The 20487-nt window shown below is 32.5% G+C and overlaps 1 protein-coding gene across 2 annotated transcripts; it reads left to right on the top strand.

Moving 5' to 3' along the window:
• Positions 1-3270: 3270 nt before the first annotated feature.
• On the top strand, positions 3271-19897 carry LOC111375585 (membrane-associated 30 kDa protein, chloroplastic-like). Of its 2 annotated transcripts, XM_022998425.1 has the most exons (12): positions 3271-3309; positions 10459-10620; positions 14064-14188; positions 14286-14396; positions 14599-14663; positions 14741-14822; positions 15858-15932; positions 16180-16250; positions 16331-16413; positions 18137-18201; positions 19009-19083; positions 19528-19897. In XM_022998425.1, exons 2-12 carry the CDS (start codon positions 10485-10487, stop codon positions 19645-19647), a joined length of 1008 nt encoding a protein of 335 aa, XP_022854193.1. In that variant the 5' UTR covers positions 3271-3309; positions 10459-10484; the 3' UTR covers positions 19648-19897. The 2 variants fall into 2 exon arrangements, with proteins under 2 accessions (XP_022854193.1, XP_022854192.1); XM_022998424.1 differs by lacking the exon at positions 3271-3309 and having other exon boundaries at positions 10429-10620.
• Positions 19898-20487: the final 590 nt, after the last annotated feature.

Below are 20487 nucleotides of genomic sequence, written 5' to 3'. Positions count from 1 at the left end.
CAAATGAAGGCTTAATTATTTGATCAAGTCTCGTTCACATATTTTAGTTTAGTGATAGTTTTTTTCTTTACTTAGGCACTGTTTGATTCAACAAAATTTTCCCTAGAAAATAGAATTTGGATTCCAACTTTTACAAAAAAGGTGTTTGATAACTTATATTTACCATGTAATTGAATTTCTTAAATTTCATGGAAATTGTACTTTTCCTTGTTTGCAAGGAATTCAAATTCTAGTATATTGTAGTATTTTATTTTTTTCCGTTTTTTTTTTTGCAATGAAAATTAATTTTAGGAATTATTGTAAAAAAATATTTCCCTTTAATTGACAATTTTCATGTAAAACAAAACTAAACGAACACTAAAAAATACTTTTATTTTAACATTTTCCACATGGAAAATTATACCAATCAAACACAATAATTTACAATTCACAGGAAAATAATTTCTAGGCAATTCAATTCCTTGGAATTCGTTTTCAATTAAATTCAATTTCATCTTTGCAATCAAACGGACCCTAGTATTTACATAGCTCGTGTTTGGTCCACATTAAATTAAAATTTATATTTCTCTCTCTTCTTGTCCAGCACACATTTTTCAATAAAATAATATTACATATAAATCTAAATTTTTTTCCTTTTTTAAAACCTTATATTCTTCAAAAAATTACTATTCTCCTCATTAAGCCGCCGTTTGGCCCCCATTTTCTAGAAATGAAAATGTGTGAAATAGTATTTCTTTTTTTTTTTGAAAAATAAGTGATTGAAAAAAAATGAAATTTTTTTAATTTATGTGTAATATTATTTAATGAAAGATTGTGTGGTTTAAAATACGAGAGAGAAAAATGAAATGTAATGCAACGAAATTTAGGGGGTGTTTGAGCCACATTATTTTGGTAATAATGCATTCTTGAATAATGTATTGATGAGAAGGTAATAATGCATTCTTGAATAGTGTATTGATGAGAAATGTGTGGTTAAAAAATAAGGAAAAGTTTTTAATTTACGTGTAATATTATTTTATTGAAAAATGTGTGGTTAAAATAATATCAAATCACTATTTAAGAATGTATTTATTTGAAATAATGTGGCTCAAACAGGCCTTTAATTGGGCCAAACGAGGCTAAAATCTGGAATAATGGAGGGGAAGAATTCAAAACTAAGAGTATAACTATACCCTATTTCAAAAATAAGATAAAATGTTTTAAATTTCAAAAATCTGATATCTATTGAATTTTATTTTTGAAATAATTAATAAAAAAATATTTTATAATTAAATATATTGATGTCACATATCTATATAATTTGGTCACAACTTATCAAATTAATTGGTTACAAATTATTCCTAAGTCACAAATTGAAAACTCTATAGGTCACAAATAAAAAAATTTGTAGGTCACAATTTATTAATCGGTCACAAATAAAAAATTCCACAGGTCGCAATTCATTGATCGGTCACAAAAATCAAAATTTTTATCGGTCACAACTCATTTGTCGATCACAAATAAATAATTTCATAAGTCACAATTCATTGATTGGTCACAAAATCGAAACCTTTATTGGTCACAACTCATTTGTCAGTCACAAATCAAAAATTTCATGAGTTACAATTTATTTATTGGTCACAAGGTCTAAATTTTTATTGGTCACAACTAATTTGTCGATCACAAATTAACAAAATAATTGATCTCGAGTAATGTTACTATCACAAATTAATAAATTATGAGTCACAATTACGTTTTTTAGGTCACATATTTTTTTGACACAAATTAACCCATTTATTGGTCACAATCAACCAAATAATTGGTTACAAATACCCCCACGTCCCATCCCATCTATCCCCACAACCATGACCACCACCCTCAACCACCGCCATCTAACTAAACTGCAAAACCACCATACACCACATCAACCAAATAAGTTGTGACCCCCACAAGTGACTACCACACGCTACTTTCTCCAACAGCACCATCGCCATCGTCACTCCCAGAACCACCACCACTTCAAACAAATCAACACATCACAGAAAAACACAGCCACAATCATCTTGCCAGATCCACCACCACCTCGATAAACCCCACTACAATGCAAATCAACCGTCCTAAATCACTGGCCAATACCCATAACCCACTAACCAGAAAATCTCAACTCCAAATCATACAACAAACCGGCGCCATCCACGTGCTACACACTACCAGTACACCTACTACCTACCCAGTAGTGTCGTCCCCTTCACGTTGAATTCACAATCCGTATCGCCACCATCCGCACAGTCAACGATTTCCATCCACCACAGATAACAGCCATCTACTACCATACACAAACATCAGTTTCAGAACAACAAATCTCAACGACGAGCGGCGCCTGCACCTCTGTGAACAATGCTTACAACGCCACCAGATCGGCCGATGTGAGTGTTGACTCTGATGCTCAGATCCATGACGATTTCGCAGCAGTCACGGCGAGGCGAGTGGCTCTCAGATGACACTATGAGGATTCCGCGGCTCCGGTGCCAGTGTTGGTAGAGATGAGCAGAGTACAGCGAGAGAGGGTAGTGAAAAGAGACAACGATCGATGCCTGTGAGAGAATTACAGTTTAGAGAGAGAGAGAGAGAGTGGAGAGAAGAAAATAGGAAGAAATTGATTTAGGGATTGGACAGTAACTAATTGATTTAAGTTTTATATGTATTAATTAATAAAAGATCTGGAGCCTGTTTGGGCCCAATTTTTTCATCAAAAAAATTAATTTTTTGATCTTTATTTCACTATTTCAGCCGTCATATTTGATTTCTTTTCTCACAGGTGGACCCCACTTTTCTCCTAACGGTAAAAAAATTAATTCTCAAAATCACTCCCAAACATGCTCCTGATATTTGAAATAGTAAAATTGATACTAAATCTGATTTATGAAATGAGATTATTAAAGCTCTTAATCTTTGTAATTTCGTCATAATGGGGCCTAAACAGAGGCACAATTATACTTCCAAAAAATCTAAAAATAAACCTTCCAAATGGAAATAAATAAGCCAGATTGTTTTCAAAAAAAAAATATATTTTTCAAGTTGATCACATTTCAATCACACATTTTTTAATAAAATAATATTACACGTAAATTTAAAATATATTTTTTAAATTTTTTAACCATATTTTTTATTAATTTGACATGAATAATGTATTTTTTTCTAAGTGGTTCAAACTACAATAGAAGAAGAAAATAGTATAATCGTCCCAAACTACAAATCACAAACAAACAAAGAAGGAAAAAAAAAAAAAAATAAAAATAAAAATTGAAACTTGAAACATAGACGCAGCGGGAGGAATTAGTGACCAACAGCCGGTTGACCCGGTCAATTTTCCAAAATGGCCTTTGACCAGTGAAAAAAAAAGGCAAAATTATTTAAAACAGTTAAAACCAAAAAAAAGGAAGACAGACCCAATTTTACCTCTCACTGGGCAAGGAAAAAACGCAGAAGTCGAGAAGGAAAGTACTGTAGTACAGTCGACCCAGCCACCGACAAATAAGGAAAAACAGGAGACCCAGTTGACTCTGAAGAAGGTAAGAAATTTATACAAAAAAAAATCATGTTTATATTTTTATTTTTGGAATAAAGTATGATTTTATATATATTTGTTGAGAAATCGTTGTGTAAATGTGGAATTTGGGTTGTTATTACTTGGGAAGGAGTGGAGATCACCGGAAATGGAGTTTTCCAGCGATCTCCTCGGCTGGAAATCACCCCAGAGACCTGGGACGCCGTCTGGGCGTCTGTCCCAGTCAACTGGGTTGCCCAGTTGACTAGGCGCTTGGTGCCCAGCTGGGTTTAGTCCAGTCAGCTGGGCAGCTGGGTTGGTCGGCCCGGTTGACCCAGTTGACTGGGGCGGGCGTTATTTTAGGCAGTTTTTTTGGGTAATTATTGAAGTTAATTAAATAATTATTAATGGCTTATATTGTGTTCTCTAATATGTAATTATTTATTTGAATTGCTTAATTTGAATTTATATTATGTATTTAAAATTATTAGTAAATATAAGATGTAAATGTTATATTATTTATCGAAATATTTATTAGTTGCTAATATAGATTAATTATTATTTTATATTAAGTAATAGTAAAAAAATTAAAAGAAATAATATAATATTAAATAATTAATATATCTAAAGAATTTAAAGAAATATTTAAACATTTGTAAAATAATAAAAATAAGCAATTAAATTTGAAAATTAAATTAGCAAAAAAATTAATTTTTTGAAAAGCAATTAAAATAAATTTGTAAATATGAAATAAGCATTATGCGTAAAGAATTAAAATTAGTATTTAAACATTCATTAAAATTAAAAAACTAAATTAAGTGTTAGAAAAATAATTAAAATATTAAAATAAGCATTTAAAAATAAGTGTTACTAAATTAATTTTAAAAAATGAAATATTAAATAAGATATATATAAAGAATTTAAATACATAATTAAACATTTGTAAATAATTAAAATAAGTTTTAAAACTTCATTAAAAATAAATAACTAAATTAACTGTTAGAAAAAAAATTAAAATAAGCAATTAAAATATCAAAATAAGTGATAGTAAAATAATTAAAGAAATAATTAAATATTAAATAACATATATATATAATTTAAATACACATTTAAACATTTGTAAAAAAAAAAAAAAAAGGAATACGCAATTAAATTTGAAAATTAAAATATCAATCAAATTATTTTTTTGCAGAGCAATTATAATAAATTTGTAAATATGAAATAAGCATTATGCGTAAAGAATTATAATTAGTACTTAAACATTCATTAAAATTAAAAAACTAAATTAAGTGTTAGAAAAATAATTAAAATATTAAAATAAGCATCTAAAAATAAGTGTTACTAAATTAATTTTAAAAAAGGAAATATTAAATAAGATATATATAAAGAATTTAAATACATAATTAAACATTTGTAAATAATTAAAATAAGTTTTAAAATTTCATTAAAAATAAATAACTAAATTAACTGTTAGAAAAAAAATTAAAATAAGCAATTAAAATATCAAAATAAGTGATAGTAAAATAATTAAAGAAATAATTAAATATTAAATAACATATATATATAATTTATATACATATTTAAACATTTGTAAAAAAAAAAAAGAAAAAGGAATACGCAATTAAATTTGAAAATTAAAATATCAATCAAATTATTTTTTTGCAAAGCAATTAAAATAAACTTGTAAATATGAAATAAGCATTATGCGTAAATAATTAAAATAAGCATTTAAACATTCATTAAAAATGAAAAAGTAAATTAAGTGTTAGAAAAATAATTAAAATATTAAAATAAACGATCAAAATAAGTGTTATTAAAATAATTAATTACATGTTAAATAAGTAATATGCATAAAGAATTTAAAAAAATATATAAACATCTGTCAAATAATAAAAATAAACAATTAAATTAGGATATGAAAATGTCAATTACATTAATTTTTTACGAAGCAATTAAAAGAAATTTGTAAATATGAAATAAGATATATGCGTAAAGAATTAAAATAAGTGTTTAAACATTAATTAAAAATGAAAAAGTTAATTTAGTGTTAGATAAATAATTAAAATTAGCAATTAAAATATTAAAATAAACGATCAAATTAGCAAATTAAGTATATGGAAAATAGTAATTTACGTTCATTTTGTTTATTCCGTTATCGGTTGGTTATTATATCTAGTAGCAGTGTGTTAGTATATATTTTTCATATTTTTGTTTATCGAACATCATTTGCATAAGGTTCTAATATTTGAAATTTTGCATGATGAAATATCATCTGGACGACGCTGTCAGACAGATCCCTGGTAAAGTTACATTGAATTGTAACTTTACCAGCTTCGCTTTGGTATTGGATTTGCTGGACGATATCACCACTTCGGGGGCTTGGCTCGCCGACGATGTAAGTGAAATGAAAATATTGTTATTTATTATGTATATTCAAAATCAATTTTTTTAATGAAATTCATAGATTAACTCCTTTCTTTATTGGTGTTTCTTGATGTAGCACATCGACTTGAGCATGGATTTGCTACGAGATCGTGCTGAAAAACATCCAAAATCGTTCAACATTCCTGGCAGACTCATATTGAACACCGAGTTCATCCATACTGTTGACATTGAGTACCAGTCGTTCCAGGCTATGGGTTGCGAGTACACGTGCCGGAATATATGATGGAATGGGTCGTAGGGATGTGGCCGAGTGTCGGTGGGAAGCCATGGGATGGCTGTACGCATATGTAAGTACCAGTATGTGTGAATCATCACTACATTGCAGTGGAAATCGTATTCGTCGACTCCACGATGTATGTGTACGACCTCGATCATTCATGCTTGACACAAGGCCAGCTCGAGCAAAATCTAGAGTCGGTGTCTGTGATCGTTCTCATGATGACTAGACGAGCGAACATCATTGTACAAGACAGATTGGCCACCGTGCGGAACACGACGAAGACGAGGCAACAAATATCGTAAGTATTTGTAATTTTCTTTCTGTCATGTACATCTTAGTTTCTAACTAATTTTCGATGTGTTAATACAACATTGTTTAATTGTAGGGGTGATTGCGGCATGTTCGTCATCAAGTACATAGAATTTTTGAGTGTGGCACATAAGGTTGATATAATCAACCAGGCATGGATACAAAATTGGAGAAATAAACTAGCATGTGATTTATTTGAATTTAATGGGGATCCATAAATAATTGTACATATTTTTACATTTATTTAAACATTGTACAGTTCATTCATTTATTTGTAATTACGAAAAAAATTGTAAAATGTTGATTATTTATGTAATATTTAAATATTTATTTTACAATGCAGCCTACCGTATAATGCAGTGTCTAGAAAAAGATTCGATTTCAAATAATTAACATAAATAATATGCATAACAAATGAATGTAATGAATGAACTGTTTGAAAAAAATATTAAATCTAATAATTCATATAAATAATATGCATAAATAATTAACGTCAATGTTATAAATAATTACATTGTCAATAGTTATTAAAATTACATATCCGTTACATTGTCATGTAGAGGAATCTGACTTATACAATGTCTTCTAGTATGCCCTATTGCACCGCACCTACCGCACTTACGAGGCTGGGGAAACTCTCCGGTAGATGGTATTCTAGACGTACGTGTACGTCCAGGAGTACGTGGTCCAACTGCTGGTGGCAACAAGTTATTCAGTAGGAGAATGTGGTCGGGCACTTCCCACTCGACTTCATTTGGTACAGGAAATATTGTTTCCGCATATGCTGCTCTCCAATAATCAGTCATGTAATACACACTGCATAAGGTGTGTGGTGGTAATCCTCTATGCATAGCCACTGCCACTGCATGTGTACACGGAAAACTCTCCAACTGAAACCGTCTACACGTGCACGTGTTATCATTCAAGTCCACAATGTATCCGAAATTACGTGCACATCTCACGGAGAAGCGAAATTGATCTAGTGGTTCTACATATACCTTTCTTGCCACATCTAGAGTCTTGAAGAGCTTATCTTCTTGAGCCGGGATTAGCACATTTGCACAACTCTGTGATTCCTCACGTCGATCATGAAACCACTGTTATAACTTGTCACGAATGTTCTCAATCATTGCGAGAATTGGTAACTCTCGATCTTTCTTGAATAAAGCGTTAAGCGACTCCACATTGTTTGACGTCATCATGTTGTATCGACGTCCTGGAAAATGTGATCGTGCCCAATGTTCAATCCCCATCTCTGTTAGATACTCTCATGCAGCATGCGATTTACTGTCTATTTCGACCATGAACTTATCAAACTCTTCAAAACTGTAAGCCTCTGCAGCTCTCCTAAACAACACAACGACGCCATTGCCTCAATACCTGGTCTTCAAGTTTCCCTATATATGGTACATACAATAACCATGATGTGCCTCGGGGAAGACTTCGGCGATACCATTTATTATTGACTGCCCTCGATCGGTTACGAATGCAAGATTTTCGACATCTCCAATTACTTCTCTCAACTTCGTGAAAAACCAACTCATTGCTATATCATTTTCTCCGTCGACTATGCCGAACGCAAGAGGGTAAATTTGGATGTTCGCATCTTGACATGTTGCAATAATCAACTTGCCCCCGTATCTCGCCTTAAGGATTGTACCGTCGACTAAGATTAGGGGTCGCATTGCATTTCGAAATCCTCGAACACATTGTCCAAGGGCCATAAAGAAATATCTGAAGCGATTTTCGTCATCCTTCTCAATAAAAAATGCCGACCCAGTATTAATTCTTCCTATGTTATAGCAATACCTGGCCAATGTAAATAAAAATAATCATAATTTAGATAATATATTAAATATTAAATGAACAAAAAAATAAACAATTCAATTAAATAATTAATTACATATAAATAAACAATTAAAATTTAAAATAACAAAGAAATAAATACTTAAACAATGAAATACCTGGCTAATTTAGCATAACTCTCCTCAGCCGAACCCATCAAATCTTTCAATGCACATTCTTTAGCCTTCCAAACCTTCTGATAGCTCATAACCACCCTGTACTCTCGTCGAACATCATTAATGATGTCCGAAGGTCTGTAGATCGTTAGTAAATCCTGAAATTTGTGCATTATTTCTCGACCAATGAACCATGATCGGGCCTGCCTATGATCGTTTCGACGAATACCCACTTCGCAAGTATGTTCCCGTGCATACTTACGGACTACAAAGAACTCATTCGTGTCCATCTTAGTCGCTCGCAAACGCCAATGGCAACTATCGTCAACGCAGATAATTGTGTATAACGACTTGTTTGATTTCTTCACTTTAAACTCGAAGTTATATTTTAAAGCAATTCGGTGCACAGCTTCTTGCAATTCTTTCTTTGATTCGAATAGTTGCTCGACATATACATCTTCATCATCGGGAACTACAAGCGAACAATTAGAGGACCGTGTACTCGGTCCGGCCTGTGAGCTCCCACCAGACTCATGTCTCCTACGAGATAAAGCAATCAAATTCTCGTTTGTAAATGCATTATCATTCTCGTTGTTTTCAACTATCGATGGAATTCTGTGCATAACAGTGTGACCATGGTGAATAGCAGTGGTCTCGGGAATCACCACATCATCTTGGAACAATCTAATTATATCCCAAACATCATTTACATTACGATTCTCTTCATTTGAAACTTCGTGTTCACCCTCGTGAACATTCTTCCCCAATAAAGTTACGCAAATAGGAGTCGACTTCCGGCCTTGGTTCAATTTAATTAGATGTTTCATTTCCACTTCAGAAGTAACTTTCATAGGTGGAATTGAAATGGTTGAATGCTTATGAAACAAAAATCCCAATTCCATATCGTACTGAAAGGGATCGACGTTAAGCATGTTTTGTATATCGCTGTACATTTCTGCGAACGATGTACTCCTTGTTATAAAAATTGCTTTAACCCCATCTCCTTCACTCGTCCATTTCCATTCCCACTGAACATTTTTATTTATTTGAAATTCACCAAAGTAACAAATTGAGACACATGCTGATGTCATATCTGCCACAAATTAAAAATAAGGAATTAATATATAATTTTTTAAATTGTTCATTTCATATTTAATTTAATTTAATACTTTAAATAATTCATTGATTATTTTAATTGTTTCAAAAATATTTATTTCAATTAGTATTTAAATATTCATTAATATTTATTTCAGTAAACATATATTAATGAACAAATAAATTCTAAAATCTGAAAGGGGAGGGGAGGGAGAAAAAAAATAAAAATCGGCTGGGCCGGATGTTTCCAGCGGCCCAGACAACTGGGCCGGCTGGAAACATTTGGCCCAACTTTTTTCGTCCGTTTTATCTGAAATTTACGCTCGAATTTTTTATTTTTCCATTTTCAACGAAATAATGTTTAAATATTTAATTTACAAACACCTATAAATTTTTCCTGTAAAATATATGCATATAGAGATGATTTTTTGTTGTTTTTGCTATAAAAAAAATTATAAATCTGTGTTTAAATACTGTAAAATTCATCTGCCTTTCTCAAAAAAATTATTTAAAGATTCAAACAGTAAATTTAACTAAAACAAAATTACAAATATGTATTTACATTTACCAATTTCCAGTGCCGACTGTGAGTATTGTTTCTTTGTTGAACTTTTGATAATTTTGAGAGATTTCAATATTTTAGCAGACGGAAGGAAAAAATTCTTTTTTACTGTATTGGAGAAACTGATAAGTAAAACTGATTTTGAAATTTACGTATGAAAGTAACTGAATTTATTTAAACTATTAAGGGTATTATTGTCTTTTAAAAAATTGATATACATTTGTAATTATCAAACATGAATTATCGTACAAGAAGTCAATCTGGTGAATAAAAAAAAAATGATCAAACAGAAAAATTGGTTGTTTGACCAAGACATTTTAAAAAGTACCCCACGCAGCGAAGCGCGACTCAACAAAGAAGAGAGTAATGGCAGTGAGAGCATCGATTGCAGGGATAAGCATGGCTTCTTCTACGGCGACTCCTTCTTCCTCGTGCAATCGAGGAGTAATTGTTGTAAAGACGACTCCTTTCAGTTTCAGACCTTCTTTCTTTGGCAGTGGAGGTAATTCTGCTTCTCACTGGTTTTTGCGCTATATTAGTTTTTTGGCAGTTAGTTATGGGATAGATACAGAACCTTTTTATTTTCATTATGTTACAATAATGGGGCTTCTGTCAATATTACATCTTGATGATTTAAGATGGGGAATTGATGATGCCGGAATAAAGGTACAAGTTTACGAGCAGAAGGTACTTGTAGTAATTGCTTTTGCCAGTTAATCATGGAATAGACACAGACCCTTTTTAATTTTCACCATGTTACAATTATGGGCACCTCTCAATCTTACATCTTGATGATTTAAAAATGGGATTTGATAATGCCGGAGTAAAGGCAGAATTAAATGAGCACAAGGTACTGTGTTGTGATGTTGTGAAATGTACTGTAGGAGTATTATTTTCCCTTCAAACTGGGGGTTCCATGTTGCTTAATATGTTTACTGGGTCAAGTTCAGTTCTTTTTGAGTTTTGGATTTTGGACCTTTTCACTTCCAGTTAAAGATCCAAGTCTTTGCTATGTCATAGGAACATAATAATATGTATATCAGTTTAACGATATTTGTCATGATGTTTGGGTGATGGAGAGGAACGTAAAACTTTTAAACTGAATTTGAACATTTTGCTTTACTCAAGTCAAGAGCTAAATGGGAGTGTGAAATTTAATTTTCTATTCATCACATAAAAGCTCTCTATCTCTTTTTACTTTTGGTTATGTGAACAAACATTTCTTGTTTTTCCAACTTGATAAACATTTATTGTTTTTCCAACTTGATTCCTGGTCAGTGAGGAGTTTAATTATGCCGATGACAGCATATTGTTTGGTTTATGACCTTACCATAAGTTATGATAGTGCCTACTCAGTTATGGCAGCACGTGCTCTTGTTTATGACCTCATTTTCAGTTATGAAAATGCAAAGAATTTATATGAAAGATATTATGGGCTTGTGTGACAAAGCTTTTTATAAAAAATTTAGTAGATTTTGATAAAAAATGATGAAATATGTGATTGAAAAGTTGATTAAAGTCGTGGATCCTATTCAAAGTTTTATCAAACATGGTGTATACTTCATTTATATTAAGTGCAAAAATTTTATACAAAGGTTATTTTATTACATCGATACGGAAGTGCAAATTTTGATAACTTAATTAAAATATGAAGGTTCTAGGTGTCATGGCAATAGAGCTTTCTAAGTTACAGAGGAAATAGTAATTCCTGAGATAGATAGGAGTAGGTCTGAACCAGCCTTATCGAAGTCTAATACGTACATCTACTCGATGTATTTCCTTGTTTTTTTGCTAACTTACACGTTCTCATCCTGTTTTGGAAGCTATGCCATCTAATTTTTCTTGGAATAATGCTCGAATGAGTCATGCTTCTTACTATCCTGCACCATAGGAGCTCTGGCGGAGTGTCCACATAATAAATTGAGAAGCTTATTATCATAGTGGCAATGATTGCTTGTTTCTTTTATATATTTTCTATACAGAAAATGATTTTTTTCCTGGCTTTGATTTCTCGTATTCTGAAAAAAATTGGGACGGCCATATCCACACGTGCATATTCTTATACGCTCCCAATCTGAAGAAGCTTAAGGCAATCTTGGTGGTGTATAATTAAGTCAGCGTCTTCCCTTTAATTGTCATATTGAAGAAGAAACAGTTCTTCTTTGGCTTTCTGTTCATAGCGAAGATCAATCTTCAAAATTCAATGGCTTTTATTAAATCATCAAGTCCCAATTTTTATTTTTATTTTTTTGGGCCTTTCCCCGACATTGAACCAGACACTGATATCTTGCATTACACCGCTCAAAATTTTTCCCCTCTAGTTTATGTGGGTTGTTGCGCAAAAGAGCGATATTTGAGTTCTTTTCGCGGATGGTAATTCAAGATTGTGCTGAGATAGAGAGATAATTCAAAGAAGAGATAGAAGGATCAAAGTGGGTTAATGTTGTTAATGGAGAAAGACGGTCCTGATAAATACGATGAATCTATTAGTAAATAGATTACAGGGAATGTATTCTAGACGGCAAGCTCCAATTCTACTTTGGTTTTTTTTTATTGGCCAAACCAAGATATTGTTAGGATCCCAACTGGAAAAACAAGCAGAATGATATAAGGAACAATATTTTTATTGATGAGAAGAACTAAACACAGCAAGAACGAAAATAGCGGGGCCTATTCTCAAGGAAATCTGCTAACTCTCTTAACTTCTACTTCTATCTCAAATTGCCTGCCTATGACTACTTTCTACATTTATTCATAGCGGATGATAACAGATTTTCCCTCCCAATTCCCCCCCCTTCAACAGACTTGGTTTTCACGTAACAAACTTTCACGTGTCCCACTAACTACTGCCAGTTGGACCTCCAGGCTTCCTAGCCCTTCTAGAATAGGTGAACCAAATGGTGGGTTTACCAGATATCATCATGGATATACAAGTTCATTTATCTTATTATAAAAGGTTAAGAATGTCTTTGACTTTGATATTAGTTTTAAGTATCACTTGTTCTTTATGTACCACTTGTTCTTCTTTATTGAGCTTTAGATTTGCATATTCTGTGTAGCTAGTGCAAACGATTTATTTTTTGAGCTATGATACCATGTTATCCATTTCATCTAAAATTTGAAGCTGTTAGAGAGGGGCCATGTTTATATAATTAATTTGTGTTTTAAACATTCCTATAAAAGATTAATATTATACCTCACTTTTTGAGAATACATCTCTAACCTAGTTAAATTATATAAAGAATGAAAAAGAGAGAATAATAGATCAGAAGCCTTATAGACGTTTTATTTCATCACTATTGAAGCCCGTAATGCATTGAACTAAATTTTTAAAAATGATGAACTGTAACCATTGAATCAAATTTCTAATTCCCATATCTAAGATGTGCTATTTATTTCAGATTCAGATATTCTGAAAAGAAACACTCAACTCTGACTTCCTACGTAACTATGCAGTTGGTGCCAGACTAAATGATCTAGCAAGAAAGTATGAGAATGTAAATCGGACTTGTCAATAACAAGATGATAATGTAGACCAGACTATCTGAGAAAAGTATAAGAACATTCTGGATTAATTTTAATTTACAACACAATCATTGATGTAGTAAATTTAGAGCTACTTTATTTGTTCGTATGATGGTGTTGGGTTTAATGAAGGAAAGAGGTATGGAGTACATTTTCTCTGCCGTGGCGTATTTTCGTATTTGGTTGGAGACCAGACTTTTATGTTTATGTATGTGACTTCTAGTTCCTGAAAGGTGGTCTACTGTAATTGATAGACAACCTTTCTAATTGGACTTTAAAAATCATTCTGCTATTGCTATAATTATTTTAGACAACATTTTTTGTTAGATTGGCGCTTACAACTTGCTATAGTTACTTAATTTTTGCTTTCTATGTATTAAAATTCAAGTTTTGTTTTAGAATCCATATTTTCTTTTGTAGTGGGGGCTCCAAAATTTTCAGGAATCCGGCTATCTCATTCAAGTAGATCAAGATGTATCAGCCATCGTGGAGGTGCTTTTGGTGCTCGGATGAACCTCTTCGATCGATTTGCTAGAGTTATCAAGGTTGGTTGAGATTTCTTGTATTAAGTTGCGCGTTATTGGCTTTGGTCATATACCACTAAAAATATTATTGACTATATTTCATCTGTTTTAAGAGTAGTCGTATGCGAATGCTATAATAAGCTCTTTTGAAGATCCGGAGAAAATTTTGGAACAAACTGTGATTGAAATGAATGATGATTTGATCAAGATGCGTCAAGCTACAGCGCAAGTATGTCACCCTTCGAACTCTCTCTTACCTTTTCCTTGAGGGTAAACTTTTAATCTTTTTGTTTCATGTATACATTGTGCTTTCTGTTTATTTTTCTTTACTGGAGAGTGAAGCAATAAATTTAGAAGTTTAAACAGAAAGCTAAGTATTGGTGTCCCTGTGGAAGGCAAATCGTAAGTTTCTGTTTTCATCTTTTCTGTAGGTTTTGGCTTCACAGAAGCAGTTGGAGAACAAATATAAAGCTGCACAACAAGCTTCTGAAGATTGGTAAATGCCAGTGAATTAGTCACCTGATCTAATTCATTTCCCTGAAGCTGTGGGTTTATAATTCAGTTTGATCATAGGTACCGCAGAGCACAACTTGCTCTGGGAAAGGGTGATGAGGATCTTGCTCGTGAAGCTCTTAAACGTAGAAAATCTTATGCTGTAAGGACCGTTTTTAGTATAAAGTATACATGTTTTTTGTGCTCGGATATTTATCTGATTACTAATGAAAATGGTAAAGGCTTTTATAATTGTAAAATAATTTAGGTTGATGCTTGAAGTGAGAGTTTATTACTTTGCGATATATTCAAACAATTCAAGTTACAACATCTGATTTATATGACATTGTATTGATTGTTCTATTCTAATAGAGTTTTGTTGGCTTCTGAACATGGCAAGCCTTCAATTTAGTGAAAAAATGATATCCATAGTGGAGCTCAAAAAAAAAGTAATGTAGCTGAGAGAAAGAAAGAAAAAGTAATGTAGCTGGTGCAACATAATTTGTCATAACGTGCTTCATTTTGCTTGGTTTGAATCTTGCGCCACTAAATGGGCAGTTACATATGATGACAATGTTTACTAATGTTTTATGCTTTTGGCAAGAGTCGAAACATTTTAATGGAGAGTGTTGATTCTCATTATTAATGGGAGATTCTTATATCTTGACGAGATGCCAGTTCTAAAACTTTGATTCTCTTAAAACAGCTAGTGAATCAAGTTAACTGGATATCCTTCTTTATCCAAGCTTGAGTTAATTGTTGAAAGAGGACATTTTTGGGCCTTGTAATATAATTTTATGAGGTTCCTTTTGCAATGTGATATTACAATGGAGAGCTGGTACTAAATTGTAACAAAATCTTGCGATTAGCAATTAATTTTATAAAAATAATCAAAACTTCTTTCGTGGTGTGAGATTCTAAAACGCATATTACTGGAAAATTGAAGTTCCAATTTTTCGGTTTCTGCATTTTCAACTTAAGTTTTTGTGACCCTTTTGTTTTATTTTTGTCTAATCAGGATATGCATTGATCATGGTGTTTACAAGAATCCCTATGTTGTATCTCTCATATGCCTTCACATTCTGATGCTCAAGAGTTTCTCTTAAATTTTCTGGTTCTGTAATTTAATGCGGTTTCTTCGTAGAGAATTAGCGAGCCGCAATGTTACTCAATCCACCTTGTCTTTGCATATTTACAGGATAATGCAAATGCTTTGAAGACTCAACTTGACCAGCAGAGGAGTGTTGTTGATAACCTTGTCTCTAATACACGGGTATGTGGCTGTATTTTTCTTTTAACGTGCAACAATTACATGGTTACTTTGTTCTCTAGAAGTTAGAATTTAAGACAAGATTTTATTGTGTGGATTAATACTCTTGTCTAATTAAATTGTTTATTGGCTGATATGTGAATGCAGCTATTATAGCAACTTCTGCTTGTCGAATTTGCTGCAAGTTCATCCATATATTCTTCTGTGGTTGATGATCAAATAACACTGAAATTCTTTGTCTGTATGACAGCTTTTAGAGAGCAAAATTCAGGAAGCTAAGTCTAAAAAAGATACTCTTAAAGCACGTGCTCAGTCTGCCAAGTATGTTTTCATCCCCTTGCAATTGCTTGATTGTTCCTCAATTCATTATAATTTGATGTAACTGGCCAATTCCTCTTTAGAACGGCAACCAAAGTAAGTGAGGTGTTGGGGAATGTGGATACAAGCAGTGCTTTGTCAGCTTTTGAAAAGATGGAGGAAAAAGGTTAGCTGCTCCCTTCCATGCTTTTCTTTTTCTTTGTATTTTGCGGCATTTTTTGCTTTGCACTTACATGAATGATTGCACTCTTGGCTATATATTCAAGTCCTTTTCTCTGTTTTGGTGGTGATGATTTTTATGCCTACCATGAGTGGATGGGATACTTTTGGTCATATTACTAAGAAACGATGGTGTTGGACAGAGGAGTGAAATATGGCCAAAGTTTTTAACTCTTTTCAATGACTAAAACTATTTAATATTTCCAAAGGACCTTCTCCTTGCCTTCCTCTACCTCTCCATTTAAAAGTCTTCAAACACGCCAAATGGTAGTTTGTCTGTGAGTGCATATATGTATACGGTTTGGATTTGGAGCGAAGTAATATCCCCCCACCCAAAAGACTAAGCCTAGCACCCCCCATTGTGGTACCTAAGCGGTAGCTGATCCATGGCAGGTGGGCTCTATTTTCACCTTCCATTTTTAATTTGTTAAGAGTAAAAAGAAGCAGAAGACTCCATTAGAGAGCCTAAAATGGAGGCTTTTGAGGGTCGTGACAGAAACCAGAATTTATTGAGTGCTGTAGAAATGAAACAGATTAGATTTGTTTGAGCCCCATTTTGTTGAAAAAATAGTTTTTGTAATAGTTATTTTTTGGAGAATGTGTGGTTAAAAAGCAAGGAGAAAGTTTTGGGTTTACGTGTAAAATTATTTTATTAGGAAAATGTGTGGTTGAAAATAAATTTGGAGAAAAATGAATTTTGAAATAATGGGGCTCAAACAAGGGTGAGATCTTTTAAACTGAAAAATTAAAAGATGGATGTTTTTACTTTTACCATTAGAGAATCCTATTTTGAGAAGTTCCTCATTACCTATTTAATGAATCATAATATTCCAGATCCTGTATTCTTGTTGCATTCCTATTTCCCCAGAGTTTTCTTTGATTTCAAGATGAAATGCAAATCTTTGACAAGGATGTATTCAAGAAAACTTCTATATTTGTGGTTCATGAATTTGGATTAAATTGTTACAAAGTTGTTGGGAGCACTGTATCGTGGAATAGAAAGTGAACCCATTTATGCACACAGCTGAAATCTGTGTGGTGCTCTTCTGAAATTCCATAAAATGTGTATATACTTGGTAGATCAAGCCAAGCTTGAAATATCGTCCTTTTACATTTTATAGCATGTTTGCCCTAAAAAAGTATACGTGTTTTTTTCCAAAAGTAAGATAGTTTTTGAATGAAAAGATACTTTTACATAAATGTCCCATGGATATTTTGGGTTTGAACATTCCTTTACACTTCAACCTTTGTTACTGCTGGCTAGTAAATATTACACACACGTTCTGTAAACCAGTTCTTCAGTTGAACTAGTGAATTACATTGGATCTGTTTTACTAAAACTCTTGAAATTTTCTTGGTAGCGAAATTAATTTTCATATGTTTATCAAGCCTCCATTTGGATACAAATAAGTGGTTTATAAATTCAGTCAAAGTCAAACATTAATTTTAACCACACATTTATAACTACCACTCATTATTATCTATCTATACATTTTGTGGGATCCACTACTATTCTTCTTACTATTCCTCTCTATATACCATTTATAAATTTGCCAAATGGAGTGCAAACCCTTACTCATCATAGCTTAGTAAATGACGAAAAATGTAATCCAATGTGCATAGAATGATGTAAAAATGGCTTACGGAATTTTTGTATTCCTTCCTGACAGTTTTGGCCATGGAGTCTCAGGCAGATGCGATTAACCAGCTAACCAGTGATGAACTTGAAGGAAAGGTAGAACAATATTAATTGATCATTAGTGATTTAAAAATCACAAGTACTATTATTTTTCCCTGATGTCTATTTATTTGTGGTTTTATTTGTGTTGTACTTCATTCAAAGTGACAGACAAGTAAACATTAAGTTTCTATCTTTTAGTCACCTTTTTATCACCTCTCTTTTTGTGTTTTCTCTATTATAATTGGATTGATGTTTTCATTAATGTAGAAGTAAACAATGAAAGACTCTTGTTAATGACCATAAAGATAAAGATATTTGTACTCACACATTTGTACAAAATGTTTTACTCACTCTCACATACACTTGGGCCTCCACATGAAATAAAAAATGCCAACATGTGGCCTCCACCCTCGCATTGTGAGTGTAAGTAAACCATTTTGTACAAAAGTGTGTGTGTACATCTAGCACTCTCCATGACCATAATAGATGTATTCTAAGGCTGATTAGATAGTACTAAACAATATTAACGAAAAAAATTAAGCTCATAGTTTGTTTATTGATTGTCGTGTGCCATTTAATACTATGTATCAAATATGCGCAAATTATTTATTTTTTTGCAATACTTGGTGTCATTGCAAGTAATTAATCTTAAAAGTCGTCGTTTCTTAAAGGAACATTGAATGGTGCTTGGCAGATAGTGACAATAGCATTTTTCTTGTCAATACATAAAGCTATATGTGCTGCCTATGATTGTAAGATAAAAGTGATGGGTTCTTATGAAGTATTTTATATATTATCAAACCAAAAGTCGATTTTTTATTAGATTAAACTGGGATTTCACCGAGGTTTTCCTTTTAACAGTTTGCATTGCTAGAAAGTTCTTCGGTTGATGATGACCTTGCCAACCTGAAGAAAGAATTATCTGGAGGCACAAAGGTAATTCATGCTCTTTTTTTGTTTATTGTTGTAAAAGAGCCATTTTTTCATTCATTATTACTGCTGCTTTGCCGCTGCACATCAGGGTCCTTTCTTGCGGTTGCCTTGAGCATGTTTGGCTAAGCTTAAAAAATTAACAATAAGTTCCTTACCTTATTGTGAAGGTAAGGTGAGCATTGCTCCCGAAAATAAAGAACTTGATTTTATTAAAAGAAAAGAATAAGTTATCCAAACATGTTTAAAACAAAGTAATTTTTACTTTTTTATTCTTAAACCGAGCCGAACAGGCTAGCTCTGATTGGTAGAAAAATTTTTCCTCTGCCAGCCTAATGTTCTTCATATTATGCTGAATAATGAGTTTTCTTGAATTTAAGGTGTGAGATTATTGCTTTTTAATCATACTACTACACCAACAAATGATAACTGTCTTTGTGGACCGAGCAGAAGGGAGAGCTTCCACCAGGGAGAACAGCTGTTGGCAGCACAACCGTGGGATTGAAGTTCCAAGATCCTGAAATTGAAAAAGAGCTGAATGAATTGAGGCAAAAAGCCAAGGAATACTAGGAAACAATGCTTATATTATTTCAATCCTTTATCTAGCAGATATATCGTCACTCCCTAAGAGATTTCTGTGTTAATGAGGGAAATGAAGATTTTATACAGTAGTTTGATTGATGAAGTGTCTATATGCAGTAGCATGGATAAAGAATGCAGTATTTGACATTTTCATTACAAGTTTTGTTTGTACATTATATGTACTAAATAACATTACAAGTTCACATTTTGTGTAAACTTAACTTTAAAGAGTGCTTAACCACTTGGATGGCGCCAATTTTCTCCGGTTTGGTTCCTTTCTTACATGGGGAACCTCAAAGCAGCTTTCTGTGATCCAAGATGCTTGCTCATTATTATCGATCACTTTCCTTCCCTGCTGGAAGAAGAAAAGAAAAAACGATCTCTCTCTCTAATCCTAATTCAAATTCAAGTAAGAATCAATTGCTAAGACGTCAAATTCAAAAGCGAAAAGCAAATGTTCGATGACTAATTCCCTATCTCAGAAAGAGATGTGATCCTCCTAGTTGCCGTTTGTTTGTTGCTTGGACGATGGCGCTGTCTGAATCTTCGTTTTAAGTGTTTTTTTTTTCTCTTCTAACGCAACTCAATGGTTGGAGCGGAAAGAGCTGACTTGGTTCTCTTCTGGCTGGTTGGCTCTATTTTCCAATCAAAATTGTTTCATGTGATTTTGGATAAAATTTGATCGAAACCACTCCTACAAATACTAATGAATTTTGATACTGCATTGAATTATATGAATTGATAAAAATTGTGAATCTTATAAAATATATAATTAAAATAAATTGTTTATTTTGACTTAAATTTATCAACTTTTAAATTTACACAAAG

Source organism: Olea europaea, unplaced genomic scaffold, assembly GCF_002742605.1.
Source record: "Olea europaea var. sylvestris unplaced genomic scaffold, O_europaea_v1 scaffold139, whole genome shotgun sequence".
In the NCBI taxonomy this organism is placed as follows: Eukaryota; Viridiplantae; Streptophyta; class Magnoliopsida; order Lamiales; family Oleaceae; genus Olea; species Olea europaea.
Note: the sequence above shows the minus strand (reverse complement) of the source record. Positions and strands in the feature narration are given on the sequence as shown.

Bases quoted from the DNA above. Each gene is read 5' to 3' on its own strand.
- LOC111375585 (XM_022998425.1), top strand. From the start codon at position 10,485: ATGGCAGTGAGAGCATCGATTGCAGGGATAAGCATGGCTTCTTCTACG. The intron at 18,202-19,008 runs GTAGAACAATAT...TCCTTTTAACAG, and splicing joins GTGATGAACTTGAAGGAAAG to TTTGCATTGCTAGAAAGTTC. The intron at 19,084-19,527 runs GTAATTCATGCT...TGGACCGAGCAG, and splicing joins AATTATCTGGAGGCACAAAG to AAGGGAGAGCTTCCACCAGG.